This window comes from Aplidium turbinatum, chromosome 15, assembly GCF_918807975.1.
Source record: "Aplidium turbinatum chromosome 15, kaAplTurb1.1, whole genome shotgun sequence".
Classification (NCBI taxonomy): Eukaryota; Metazoa; Chordata; class Ascidiacea; order Aplousobranchia; family Polyclinidae; genus Aplidium; species Aplidium turbinatum.
In genome coordinates this window covers 14,386,695-14,401,484 of record NC_137486.1, presented here as the reverse complement: position 1 = coordinate 14,401,484, position 14,790 = coordinate 14,386,695, and the positions used below count along the sequence as shown (strand labels likewise).

Sequence of the window (14,790 nt, the reverse complement as noted above, 5' to 3'; positions counted from 1 at the left end):
TTTCAGAAAATTAAAAACTCTAACTTTATTACTTATATATATAATTTTATTTTTTAATTTTCTTGAATTTAATAATTTCTCTGGATAATTTTCCGTTTGTCATAAGAGGATGTGACCGTGTTTGCCAAACGACGCAAAAATGTAATAATAAAAATAAAAAATAAATATAAAATGTATGTAAAATGCAAAAATGTAATAATAAAAATTAAAAATAAAAGAACGCTTCTGCGTAGTATCAACCTCATTCCCTTTGGAGCACCAGCCGGAGACTTATCCTACGCGCCACCGAATCAGTTGAACATAACTGCTGAATGTAGAACTTATATACGCACTTTTCTCGTCTTTTGCTTTGAAAAAAAAAAAAATGCGTATATAGTGACGTCATGACCGGTCAAACAGTGCTTAAGATTCAAAGACCGGCGCCGGTCAAATAGCCACTGCCTTAATAATATCAGATAGCATACTCAGTCCTCGAAATTAGCGGCGGCACACGGCAATTGCCGTGGTAAATGCCGCCGCAAATGTCATAATGGCCATTCTGCTACGGCAATAAAAATGCCGTCGCAAAGTGAGCACTTAATTAGAACAAAAATTGTTCAAAATTTCTTCCTGTTTTGTTTACTCGCAGCGAGAGTTTAATCAGCAGAAACATCGCACCAACACCTCACCTCGGACTATTTTACTTGCTGTGAGCACTCACGCAGTCTTCGAAATTAGCATATTTTTACTTTGCAAAAACGTTGACAAGGCCAAACGGCAAAAGTTGAAATTGCCTTGGCAATTGCTGTGAAATTTTATTATGAAAAAATTGTACCAAAACATGTAAAACGAGAAGAGAAAAATATAATTGAATAGTCTATCATGACCGCACTGTTTGATTTGTTGTGATGTAATAATACCAAAAGTAGCGATAAAGCGAGAAACACGATACGCACACTGTTACAGTGATTCACATGAAATAACTCATTGGGGGGGAAAAAGTAAGTTAATTTTGGGTTGATTCAACGTTCGAGCCAGCACAAATCGATTTAATTTTCCCGGCGGGTTATATCGCGTAACAACAATGCCAATAAGAAATTTACGTTTGTTTTACATTAATTCGATATTTAGCGACGTTGAATTATCATGAAATAACATTAATTGCTCAATCAGGTACCGGTAACAAATCAATAGAAGATTACCTGGATTTACGTATACAGTACTCTAACATAATTTCGGCACAATTAGGATACTGCGAGCAACACAAAGTTTGTTGGATAAAGAACAAGTCGGAATCATCGGAGGAAGAGGTTGTCGCGTCTTCACTGGAATACTTGAAGACGCAAAACTGCCTGTTCATGAACGCGCAATGCCATATGATTGGAAGCATTACTTTACTGCCGAAGAACCATTTATCTAATTTTGTACCACTTTTTATATTCGCAACGACACCGGTAAAAAATAAGCATTTGATGAAAGAATAATATTTGCGTAACAATTAAGCCAGTAGCCTATTTATAAGGTTGCAAATTTTTACAGTTCACAAGAGCATTGTCAGCGCATAAAATAGCTTGCGTGATGCTCTGGGCTACCGCCGTGTGACACACGATGAAGAAGAAGCACATAAAATTTCGTTTGATTAAAGCATACGGCAATTGTCGCCACAATCCAAGGTTTGTTGATTTGGCGACGGCAATGTTTTTGCCGTCATAGATGGAAGCTAATTTCGAGGGCTGCATACTATAAATAAATCTTCATAAGAGATAATTGTTGCAGCACAACATGTAAAAAACACAGTCATATATGAACAATACACAGCACAATAGTGTTGTAACTTAATATAATAGCCTAGCCTACTGAATGTTATAAGATGATTCGGGGCTTGTATACAATTCCCCCCCCCCCCCCCTTGGTAACTCATGACAAAGAGGAATTGACCAAAACATGGCGATTGAAGTGTGTGAACAATGAAGCAAAGGTAAAGTAGTTTCACCCTATATATATGTTTGATCGAGTCCTGTCTTTGTCATGACTTACCAAGGGGGGGGGGGGGGGGGGGGGACTTGTATACCAGCTCCGATGGTTCTAAGGTAAACTTTAAGAGATCACTGCTCCAGTGATTGTCAAGCAAGCCTCACCTTGAATGCATTTATGACTGTTCGTGGTAAATTATTCCAGATATTTGTTACACGTACTGTAAAAAAGTCACTTTTAACATTAAAATAGATTGTGGCCTATGCAATTTTAAGCTACGTGACCTCTAGTGTCATATGTATTTGAATGCATTTGAAACATTACAGTGTAATTTACATCATGTAAATATTTATACACTTGAATAATATGGCGAAGACGTCGCAACACCAAAGTGGGCAAGTTTAATTTTTCTAATCTTGCAGGATATGATAAATGCCTTAATCCAGACACCAATTTGGTTGCACTCCTTTGAACATTTTCTATTACAGCTACCTACAAAGCACTTGTATGTTGGAAATTCTAAAGTCCCCTTTTTGAAATGTTAATTCATCAGATGGTAAAGATGATATTACTAATTAAATATTAACGATGTAGGCTAGTTATGCCACTGTACAAAAGTCTTTTTTATGTTTTTGTATCAAAATCAGAGCAAGGGCTGATGCATAAGTCGGTTGTAAGTAAACATGGCTTTGGTAAAGCACCTGAAAGTGTATGCTGTGCAGTCACCTTCAATATCTTTGCTGTTAGAACATAAGAACAACAAAGAGGTACTTCTTGTGGAGCAAGAATTTTCAGTTTTATTAAGTAAGCATTGTTTGTTTTAGTGTGACAATATCTAAGTTACAAGTTGATGATATTTTTTTAGTACAGCAGTGAAACTTTTGTTAAATTGGTAAAAGGTTGTACTGACACTGAATGTATATGTACTGTATTATAAATTTCATGATTGAGGTAATGTTTAGTTGACCTTGACAAATTATTCGAATTGCCATAATTATACATAAATTTGTTAAATTTGAACATATATTGCAGAAGCAGCAATGTACATACCTTTCATGCTTAAAGTGACTTATTTTTAACTGAATTGTAGGCTATATTTGTATTATGATAAACTTAACTTGACCGTTGTTTAATTTCAACTGTCATCTTTTCTATGTGTATTACTTATTATCACAGACTCAGAGGATGGTAATCGGTTGAAGGCAAACTCTTCCAAAGTAGCTGATGCTTATGGATGTCTTGGTGCAATCAACTTAACAAGAGGTAAATTTATACATTGGTTGGCATAGAAAGCATTACACTTTGCATTTTAGCTTGTTTAAAATGTTGTAGTAATCCAGTTTTAATCTGGTGACGTTCCTGTTACCGAGGGTGGCTGGATCCACCTCCATGTGCCGCAATTGCCTTCACACCCTGCCTCTACATCGACCTATAAGCCAGCCCTGCTTCTTTTCTCCTCAACTTGTCTTTTTCACATTTGCTTGGGTTTTCCTGATTTTCTACGAGCATTCACTTGCAACCCCAGCAGTCCAGCACCTGCAGTCCAGCACTCTGAAAACATCATTTTTATCCCTTCTCAAAACATGTCCACTGTCCAGTTGTCCACACCATCTTACTCTATTCGTCTTTGCCAACTTATCAACATTTTCATTTAACCCAAGCCAGTTCATAAGTTCCTCCATATTCCTTTTGTCTTTTAACTTCATCACTGTTCTCTCAGTTCTTCTTAACCACTTGCAGGCCTGCAAGCTCTCGGCAAACATTGTGGCCATGGCCTCTGAGAAATCGTTAAATGGCCTCCGTAACTACCGGACCGGTAGGCCATGTTTGGTTGCCAGGTTTCACAAGCCAACATTTCTCCCCCACTTCCATTCACTACCTCAATTTTACCCAACTAAACCTTACTTTTGGCTGCGGTCACTACCGCTTCACAATCACCACTGACATTCAACTTATTTCCCAGATAGCAAAAGGCATTCACTGATTCCACTTCATCATTTTAGCTTTTCAACAGAACCAACCATTCTTTCTTCAATCTTTCCCATTCTAAACAATCTCTCGATCAACATTTCTACATTTCCTATATAAATACAATTTACTCAGTGAAACTTTCAGCTCTGTAAGCTTTTGTGTATGTTCTGCACTAATTTTGTTAGAAGCTGCACAAAATGTTGATAAATTGTTATACTGCTACCCAAAAAGGTAATCCCAATAAATGAACTTTTGTAATATTGTGCTACTCTGGCAAAGAAAAATTCAAGATGTTTTATGATTTCCCACTAGCGATTTACCTTTTTATTGTCCATTTTACTTTTTATTCACATTAATTGCAGGTAATTTGAAAACATTATTTGGAAGCTTCTCTTATTTGGAAGTCACACAAAAGGATAAGGGAAATAAAAAGCAATTACTGTACTGTTTTTCATTGAGCGAATACTGCTGAAACTAGTTACTAATTTAACGTTTTTTAGGTTCAGAGAGTATGGGATATTTTCTTCTACTGATCGCTGGATGCCGAACAGTTGGTAGGATTTTAGACAGTGACATTTATCGTGTCACTGATGTTTCTTTTGTTTCAATAAAAAGTGGCAACATTGACTCAAGCAGTGCTTCATCTGAGGTGGGCTATGTTACATGAATACTGACTTGCTAAAATACGTAGTAGGAACATGATTTTGATGTTTAACTCATATACCAGTTGAGCGTTAGAACCATCAGTAACACATTGAATGTTGAAAAATGCCATTTTCGGTAAAAATGAACGGTTTTATACAGAGAAACATTATTTTAATGTGAACAACACACATGCTATGTGTTTACACAGCAAATGCAAAATGACACTTTAGCTATTGATAATTTTTAAAACTTCCAATTGTGTTAGAATAGATAGTCTGATAATTATATATATAATATACATTATATACAATCTATTTGTTTTTGGCACATCATTAAGGTTTGAAGCTGTTGACATTATTTACAACCAGCAAATTACGAAGTGATCAGGTCATGACAAAGTTGGAAAAAGTTTTCAGTAGCCGCAATCCCAGACAACAAAATTCGTCATTTTTACATTGATTCAATGTCTGCCAACGTTGAATCAATGTGAAAATGACGGATGTTGCCGTCTGGGATATTTATTGCTAGCTTATACAAACGATTTTTACTAATGACAGTGTAGCTTGTATCCGAAATTCAGGTTTAAAATCGAAATTAAAATCGATATGCTTCTCACTTCAGGGAAACTGCCTCATGACTTGAGTTTAGTGTTTTTGACTTATTGAATGGTTGGTGGTAGCCTACATTATTTTAGTATGTTTCCCTTTCAAAGTAGCGAGTCTAACAGTCAGCAAAACGGGTAAGAACACAACTGGAATTTTCGATCATTTCTTTAACTGCACAATTCACATTACATTATCACACTACACACAGCCTACCTTACTTTGTTTTATGTTTGATCATTTACCTAGTAGATTTTGAATTAATTTATATATGATATACAATATACATTAAATTGGTTTAGCTTTCACATTGGCATTATATACATTCTTTTTTATTATACATTGTGGCAGTAAAACGCTTCTTTAGTTCCATGCTTAGTAAGACCAACCGAACGACCGTCATAAGTTTCATTTTTACTTAAACGCATTGCATTTATTCTCTTACTGAGAAAACATTTTTAGCCTACAGTCCTACACAGTTCGGTCGATTTTATTAATGTGAATACAGCGAATCTGTTTTTTTTCTTAGTTTATCTTATTGAAAGAGAGTTTTAAAATGTACCAATATTGATTTTTCTGGTCGAGTGTGCTTAAGTTGCTAACATGTTTAACCAAGTCTAACTTCTGCAATTGTGTTATTTTCAACAAATTTGTGGGTATGGTTTTCGGACCTGTGGACTGTGGACATGTAGGTTTCTGTTTTGGCAGTGACGTTACAGTGCGTTAATTCATATATTGCTAACCCTGCTAGCAAAATCTGCTCTTTTTACATTGATTCAAGGTCTAAAAACATCGTATCAATGTAAAAAGAACGAAATTTGTTAGTTGAGGTTGTTTTATCCGACCAGATGAAGCGACTTCTTTGCACTGGCTCTTTCTACTTTGTGGCTCCCAACGCCGAAGACAACAACAAAACTATCATTGACATCACACAGTCCTTGCAACACAAATCAGTTGAGGAAGACAGGTCTCATTACTTATGGTATGTACGATTGCACGAATGTGGTATAGTTGCTGAGGGTTATATATCATTTAAAAACGCTCGACTTCTTGGTGATGTCTTTGATAGCTTTTGATTCTGCAATTGCGTTTTACAAACTATACTTTTGACAAAAAAGACGGTTTTAAACCTTGTTGGTTTATGGCAGTTACACTAGAAGGGTCTGTGATAGTTCTGTTGTAGCCCTGCTTTGGTTTAAAAAACGAAACTGTGCACCCTACAAGAATGTGATGATAATGATGAACTTTAGCTAATGGTTTGACATTTTTTGTCTTCAACTAAACGTTTTTATTACGAAAATTTTCCTTACCAAATAACTTTTAGTCTAAAATCCTAAACATTTCAGGAATCGCTCCCTTCTTGCCTACTTTTCCTTCCGCGACATTCCGATTAAATCGTGGTTCATACATGTCATGTGTGGCGGAGTGGACATTCGGACTATATACGTTGGGGCATACCAAGTACGATGCCATGCTCTGCTAAAGATTATTGATTTCTAATTGAACACTTTGTCTTTGCATGCAATTGTTAGGGAGTTCTTCAACTTTTTATGTGATCTCTTTTGACATTTCATTTTTTTTATCATGGAGATTGGAGATGTGGGGCTTTTATACTCATTAAGGCCCCGATCGAATGAAAATGGAAGACGTCGTACTCGAGTTTCCCCGCACCATGATGATCCCAAACTAGAGTGAATCTCGAGTATTGCGTCTTTCATTTACGGATTTTTTGTATCGATTTTTTCAATTTCAATTCGAAAGAAACATAATGAAATGAACATGGAGGCATCGAACCAAACCTTTTGCTATTATTTATCAACCTCTTTTAAAATCCAATTAGTTCCAGTGAGTTCCAGTTGACACGTCTGAGAAGTAGGTTTCCGAAAGAATCACTGTATAAACTAGTTACTGGCTTATCTCTTTTCAATGAATTTTTTGCTTCCATCATTCATGCTGATCTTCCAAAAACTGACCTCATATATTAATTTGACTATCCTGATGTTGATCAAACGTAAAATGGTGCAATTATTAATCCATTTCTTTCCCAACGAACGCAGGCTCGGGCTGCAGTTGTCAATCGATTGAGTTGTGAACGTGTGGGTACCAGATACAACGTACGCGGCGTAGACGACAAAGGCAACGTCGCAAACTTTGTGGAGAGCGAACAGGTATTTCAAATTATCCAAGAAAATCAATAAACACGACACACGCAGAATGAATTACCCGTTGACTACAAACACGGTCAGAAGTTAATGGTCTGGTGACTTTATTGTGTGATAGAAATACAATGGTACTGCTATATCTCTATTTATGAGTTAAAATTGCCAGTTGTGTTTTCTTTCAAACAGATACTTTGTATTGGTGACAACTACTCGTCCTTCATTCAAATTCGTGGCTCTGTTCCGTTGTATTGGGAACAGCCAGGACTTAATGTTGGATCTCACAAAGTGAAAGTTCCATTCGGATTCAACGTCAGTTTTGAAGCCTTCGAAAGGTCTTGACGATTTAAAAGTTTTCGTTTAATGAAGGATTTCAATAGCAAGTCTTACCACATCATTTCAGTCACTGTGACAAAAAATGTTTCGAGCCTGTATGTTGAAGTTTAGCCTTTTACTTTGATTAAACGTACAAAGATATTCAAAAACAAAAATTCTGCATTTTTTTTGCTTTTTGTAAAGCTAATTTGTCATAATCTTATTTACCCTTCTAGACACCTGGAGAACATCAGTAAAGAATACCCCAATTGTGCGATTGTCAATCTGCTAGGTTCCAAAGAGGGAGAAGCGTTCCTGAGTCGCACCTTTCAGGTGATTGTACGCATGTTTTGTATGATGAGATGCTAAATCTTCTTTCGCAGTGTCGTCTTATGAGATATTGAGACTATTTTCAGGGATGGAAATGGTTTAAGAACTAAGCTTGTATTTACGCTCTACAGTCTCCAACATAAACTTGGCATGCGTAGTAAGATTCTGATCTTGATCAGTAATCGCGCAATTGTAAACGTTTGTTACTGTCTGTTGAAATCCACACTTTTGCTCGACTGCTGTATATCGACGCATGGGATATCAAGTCCACGAAGTTAACCTTGAAAGAACATGAGTGGTTTTAAAGTAGATCTAGAGTTATCACGTTTACAGTTATCTAGTAAGTAAAGGTCCCATACTCAGATACTGAGCTTTGGGGAATGAGAAGATAAGGTTCTCATTATACTAAGCCTTCGGCACTAAGGAGAGTAGGGTGGCCAGTTCCTTTCTCTCGGCCGCCTTTACTTCAGCAACTACGCCCACCCAATTTATTACACCCTGGGTAGTGGGTAGAGGTGAGCGGTGTTTGTGAACAACCAGCTTAAGCCGGGAGTCGAACCAGGTTTGCATAATTGAAAAGCCAACGTCTTATCCGTTGCGCCATCTCACAGTTATCTACTTGAAAGTAAAGTGTAAAGTAAATGCGTGCAAACCAATGTGCTTCCAGCTACCAAAGTTACCGTTTTTTTTATATCGTTTCAACGTTTCTTACTAAATATCGACTTTTGGTAGCTGAGCAGTAACATCAACATGTCGTGGTAGCCAACTCGCCAGTCGATGCAAAAACACCAGACACTTTATAAAACATAATTTAATAACTGAACCTACATCTGTGCCATGTTGTGTGCTACATTGACAATCTGTGCTGCTTTAAACTCTAGCGCCATCATGAATCGAGCAAGTTTGCTAGTGAGGTTCCTATGACAAATTTCGATTATCACGCTGAATGCAGAGCTGGAAAGTCGACAAACATATCGAAACTGATGGGTGAGTTATTACATATGTTTCGTTGTTGGCTGTATATGTAGTATGAGATAATTACGACATAGTGGATGGTGATGGTAAGACACGAAACTTGTACGCTATTTTTAGCGTTAGTTTGACATGCATTGAGTGAATTGATTGTAATGCCATTTTTTTCTAATTCTCGTCTATATGGTTTCATTTGAACTTCTGTTAAGCTTTGAACACAGCTTAATGTTAATATCGTTTTCCACAGTTTTCTATCACTTTGTACTCTCCGAATCACTTTTTCATTCACTGCCATTGTTGAATCGATCTTTCACTGTTCAAATAGATCAGCTGAACCCCCTACTAGACAAATACGGAATGTTTTCCGTCGTGGAAGGAAATAGGACAGAACAGAATGGCGTACTGCGAGTCAATTGCTTGGACTGCCTAGACCGGACCAACAGTGTTCAGTCCTACGTTGGTTTGCAGGTCAGTTCGAGGGGGATCTCCTCAAATCTGTTTGTCAACGAGTCGCTAATAAAGGGCTTGGATTGTTGTTGATGCAATATCTTTGCATTAAATAACCTATAAACTAAGAGGATTTGTCGCAACTTGTAACACTGTGTTCCAATTTTTGCCAATCCGCAAACCGGCCTTCATTTTTCATTGATTCAACGTCTGCAGACGTATAACTTGCACGATTGACATTGGTTTCCATCGTGTGTTTTTACAATGCGTCGCAGATGATTTCAAAGCAATTGGAGATTCTGGGCTACAGCGACAACGCACAACTTCTAGGGCGGTTCACTGAGGCACTCAAAGGCGTTTGGCAGCAGACCGGAGACTTAATCAGTCGCATGTACGCTGGCACCGGTGCTCTGGAAGGCAAAGACAAGGTGTTACTACTTATATATCTTCCATAATACAACAGTGTTTCAAAAGTGGTGCATTGACCTTCTAGAAAATTTTTCCCTGTAGGAGAAAAATTAGACGATACCAAAAATTACTTAGTTGGTCTTTCGTTACTTAGACTTAATGGAAATCACGATGGTGTTAGGAATACATCTGAGTAATTGTCGTAATATGTGGGCTAAACCTAATAGTTAATTTGGAAAGGGAAATCCACCTAGGAAATCTGTTAAACATTATAGGGAATCTCTTCCTGAGCGCTTGATGCTCTAATATGAAAGCAGGTATTTGGAAAGGGATCAAAAACTACTTAAATGAAAGCCTTTTTGCTCACTTTTACTTGTTCAGGTCGGGAAACTGAAAGATGGAGCAAGATCAATATCCAGATCGATTCAAAACAACTTCCTCGATCAGGGAAAGCAAGAGACGATGGACACATTCCTTCGCATCCCATTCCACGACTACGAGCTCCATCACGCATCCCGCGTCTTGCTGGATCAGCAGCAGTTCAGGAAGAGTAAGTGCTTGCATTTAAAGCGTAAACTTAGCCCAGCATATCAGTGTTTATTACGCTGATTTTACGTTATCAGACGTTGAATCAATGCAAAAGGTTGATCTGCTACCTGAAAAAGTCTGTAAATGGTTATATGTGGCAAACATTACATCAAATTTACTTGTATTCTCACAAGTAGGCTCTCTTTGCGCTTTGTGTTAGTGTTATTCCCAGCCTGCAAGGTTTGCCCTTTGTTTTTAAAACAATGTAAAATCATAACTTGTGACCTAAACGGTTATTTTGTCGCAACTTACATGTGCTTTTGATGTTTCTATTCATTTATTTGATGATTCTCAACATTGAATTCACGTAAAAACACCGACTTTGAGCTACACTATCTCTACAGGTTCATCTCACTTATTAAAGGAAATGTATGCACGGCGGGCTCACTATTGTCAAGATCTTCTCTTACGAATATGCGTGGGCACTTGGAATGTGAATGGTGGAAAGCTGTTTCGTTCCATCGCTTATAAAGACAAGGTGAGCTGTCTTCTACATTTGTCCTTGGATATACTCTAGTAAAAATTGACCCTTTAGAAATAACACTTTTTTGGTGGTTTGGCCAAAATGTTGGATGATTAGCTCCAACCTCACATTGAAATGCAGTTTTATTTAGACTTTACAGATAATTTCAACGTATTGTCTGCATATTTTTTATCATTGTGACGTCTTAAAGCTACTCCTTTGGCAGTGGGTCACTCGGCTCGCGAGTCGATGAAGGACGCAGTCAGCTGCGGAAATTGATTCGATTTATATACAGAGTAAAACTTCAGGCTTTAAATGTTTTGAAGTCAAACTAAAAGATAACGCCAAGGCCAGCAGCAAGTCGTTAAAGGATCCAGACGCCATTTGTTGCAGCTTAAAGACATTTACAGCGTTTATGTCAACTATGAAGAACGTTCTGGGACAAGTTATGACAATCGATTTAAATTTCCAGTAATAATATGAAACTGAGTGATGAGCGTTCTGGTAACGGTATACTCCTTTTTAATAGTCCTATAAAGTCCTATATGAACTCTATATTTCCAATGTCAGTGTTGGCTACAGAAATTTGATCACCATAATGTGTTTAACACTAACACATCAGACATTATATGCTTTCACTGGTGCCATATTCGCATGAATCAGAAAGGTGCCACGGCACACTCCCCATACAGCAACCGTGGCAAATGAAACTACTCCCGTCTTAAAAAAGCAATTTGGTTTAGTGGGAAATAACCAAGTCTCATCTTTATTTTGTTAAGTGTAAAAAACAACTTTTATATATTGGTTGTACAAAAAATGCAAATTGAAATTGCTACGGTGAAAAAGAAATTACTACCGTATTCAGAAGAACAATTAATTTTAGTACGAACAATCAAATCTCGCGTCAATCGTGCGTTGCGGCATTCAGGCCTTACGTCATTCGTGCCTTGCAGCCTAGGGATCGCGTTATTTTGACCGCGGCATAAAGTGTTTCCAGATGCAGAATTTTGTTTCTGTGGTGTTTTTCAAAGCATTGAATTTACAAAAAAACAAAACTTTTAATCAACATGCTTTTCACTGCCAACACTCTTTCAGCAAACAGGTAGTTAATGTGAAGCTGAATTGATGGGACGTTTCGTTTTTTAATTATAGACTCTCAAAGATTGGTTAATCTTTGACGAATCGCCAAACAAGCCCAAGAAGTACTACCAAGCATTATATGACTACACTTCCGCTGAAGATGGGGATTTGGCTTTGTGTTTGAACGACATTATTGCCGGTGGGTCTCTGAACTAGTTGTTGGTGACCAAAATTTTTCACAACACTCGAACCATTTTGTTTTTCGTTGTTTGATTAGCTCAGTGTTGCAGGATTGAGTTGTCATTTTCAAGGCAAATAACAGTTATTGGAATGTTTACATTATCAAATGCCATGTGTGATTATATTATGTAATGTTTACCATGCTGCCGTAAACGGGAACTGTGAGGTCTCAGTTTGATTCTAAACCGCAGCATTGTTATTTTTTTACTGCGAAGTCATTTGCAGTCTGCATGACGGTTACTATTGGTTTTTAATGGAAGTTAGTTCTAATGTGAGCATTTCTTTGACTGCGATTTATAGTTTGTGAACTGGATATCCATTGTCAAAGTTTAAAAAAGTGGTTTTTCAAGATTAATTCTGTGACTTTCGCAAACTTATAGAGATTTTAAACCACTCCAGTCACCGAAGTTGACAGCGTGAAGTTTCGCTGGCAGTTGAAGTGTTCTTGCAAGTAAATTATTCAATTCCTTAAGTGCTACTGGATAAACAGTTGTCTTTTGAAGTGTGTTGCTTGGTTGCACACGCCTAGATTTTAATCGTCCTGGCTTGCTTGCAATCTTCTTTATTTACATGATTATTGATCTGATGGTAAATGCTACGAGCACAACTATCGAAATATTGAATGAAAACAAAAAAAAAAACGGCTCAATGGTTAAAGCCTTTGTCAGTAAAACATGGAATTGATCTCCTTCGGGTATGAAAAACCTTATCAAAATACAGTTGCACTACAGTACATGTAATTTTTGCTTAGCACTTAGCTTTGAGCTGATCGATTTAGGGCAATGATAATGTACTCGGCTGCCCTCTACGGTTAAGCTAAAACTTCACAGAGCAACACACGGATACAGCGCTATCTAAAAACACGTATAATTATTATTATTAATCAACAATACGCACTCAGTTGACTACGATTTGGAAGAAGGAGAATGGCTCCATGGATTCAAAGGAGAAGAGGAGGGGATCTTTCCAGCTGCTTACGTTCAACATCTTGCCAATCCTCATCTTGTACTTCACGACTTTCCAGCCCAACAAGATGGGGATCTAGAGCTTTTTGCCAACGAAGTGAGAATGGTTCACCACAGATATGCTTAAATCAATTGATTCCTTGATATTTGCTTTGCTATGTTTGATCATGATTTGCATTCAATGTTTAAATATCGTAGCTTTGTGTGTCTACCGTTACATCTGAGTGCCTGGCACTAGATTTTTATGAACTCTAGTTTCAGAATAATAGTAAACATTTTTGACCTTAAAATAATGTTACAAAACGTCAAATCAACGTTATTGTTCCAGGTGGTCGACGTGATCGAAATCAATGGGGAATGGATGACTGGGAGAGTTTTCCGCAACGAGACCACTGAAGAAGGAACTTTTCCTTCCAATTTTGTTGACAAGGTTGGGACAGTGTGAATACTTCGCCTACAATTTGATGGAGACTTGAAATAGGAAAGACTTGTTGAACGACGAAAATAACCAGTGTTTTCTACATTTTGTTTTCTACATTTTGTTTTATTCGTACAAACCTCAGGCTTGAGGTGTCGTTTTAAACAACATTGTCAGAGTTACACGCATTTTCATCATTTTGGTGAGATTTTTTGCATCTCATCATCCTATTTTCTCTTGTATTAATGAGAATTGGATGTTGCTGACCTCCAAAGCTTGTCTGCTACTCAGCAGTGCTGTTACAACAGTGGAAAGTGTGAACTTAAAACGAGCAAATTAATGTTCGAGCGAATGAATCGGCTAAAAAAATCAGTCAAATGTAGCAAATTGGGCTTCAAGTCACGTATTCTTGGAACCACAAATATAAAACCATAACTTTATGTGCTTTATTATTTTTTTTAGATTTTGAGTAAAACACTTACCACATTGCTGGGTCATTCATGAGACTGTATTGTTGCAATATGCTACTTCATGCGTATCTGGGGTTTATCTGAATACGAGCATGCAGTTGGCAAGTGTGAATTCACTTGTTTCTTGTTTTAACAGTTAGCCGACGATTCCGACTCAAATACTCCAGTGGATCTGTATGCGATTGGATTTGAAGAAATGGTTGAATTGAACGCCGGAAATATCGTCAATGCAAGGTAGGCTGCTGCCAAATAACTTGATTCTCTTGCTGCCAAGCTTGTGAAATTTTATGGTCTGTTCAATAATGTTATGGCTTTATTGTTTCATCGCTCTACAACAGCTAAGGATTTTTAACGACTGTACGTTTTATAAGTTCATGTCATATTCCCGACATGATCCGTGACTCGTCCTCGCCGCTATACTCAAGAAACCAAACAATCACCGTTTGTGAAATTACAGCTGTTTTATTGTGCAAAGTTGACACTTTTTTCCAAAGTCAAACGCATTACCAGTAGCGTTGGCAGGGAGGACCACCGGGTACTTTTGGACCCGTGGATGATTTAAGGGCCCATAACTTTTGCGGAGGGCCTGGAAACTTGAAGAACCAACTTATATGCTTTGGATATAGTACGTTTTTAGAAGTATCTTAATTTGAGGCCCGAAAGTTTCATTAGTATCGGGCCCAAATTATCCTCTCATCGGTCCTGCGTATTGTGCTGGTGATTAAAAATTATGATAAATTTGTTTTAGAGGCTAGAGAAAACTC

General features: G+C 37.4%; 1 protein-coding gene across 1 annotated transcript in view; it reads left to right on the top strand.

Annotated features, from left to right (window-relative positions):
- Positions 1-2,619: 2,619 nt before the first annotated feature.
- The window catches only part of LOC145784668 (synaptojanin-1-like), a 20,291-nt gene continuing 8,120 nt past the window's right edge, over positions 2,620-14,790 (top strand). The window contains exons 1-17 of the mRNA XM_082596536.1: positions 2,620-2,757; positions 3,130-3,216; positions 4,425-4,573; positions 6,020-6,153; positions 6,518-6,632; positions 7,229-7,339; positions 7,520-7,665; positions 7,882-7,978; positions 8,857-8,962; positions 9,273-9,415; positions 9,670-9,822; positions 10,184-10,352; positions 10,735-10,868; positions 12,006-12,132; positions 13,075-13,235; positions 13,467-13,568; positions 14,163-14,260. Of these exons, the coding sequence (XP_082452662.1) occupies positions 2,637-2,757; positions 3,130-3,216; positions 4,425-4,573; positions 6,020-6,153; positions 6,518-6,632; positions 7,229-7,339; positions 7,520-7,665; positions 7,882-7,978; positions 8,857-8,962; positions 9,273-9,415; positions 9,670-9,822; positions 10,184-10,352; positions 10,735-10,868; positions 12,006-12,132; positions 13,075-13,235; positions 13,467-13,568; positions 14,163-14,260 (2,153 nt within the window). The 5' untranslated portion in view covers positions 2,620-2,636. The remainder of the gene's footprint in view (positions 2,758-3,129; positions 3,217-4,424; positions 4,574-6,019; positions 6,154-6,517; positions 6,633-7,228; positions 7,340-7,519; positions 7,666-7,881; positions 7,979-8,856; positions 8,963-9,272; positions 9,416-9,669; positions 9,823-10,183; positions 10,353-10,734; positions 10,869-12,005; positions 12,133-13,074; positions 13,236-13,466; positions 13,569-14,162; positions 14,261-14,790) is intronic.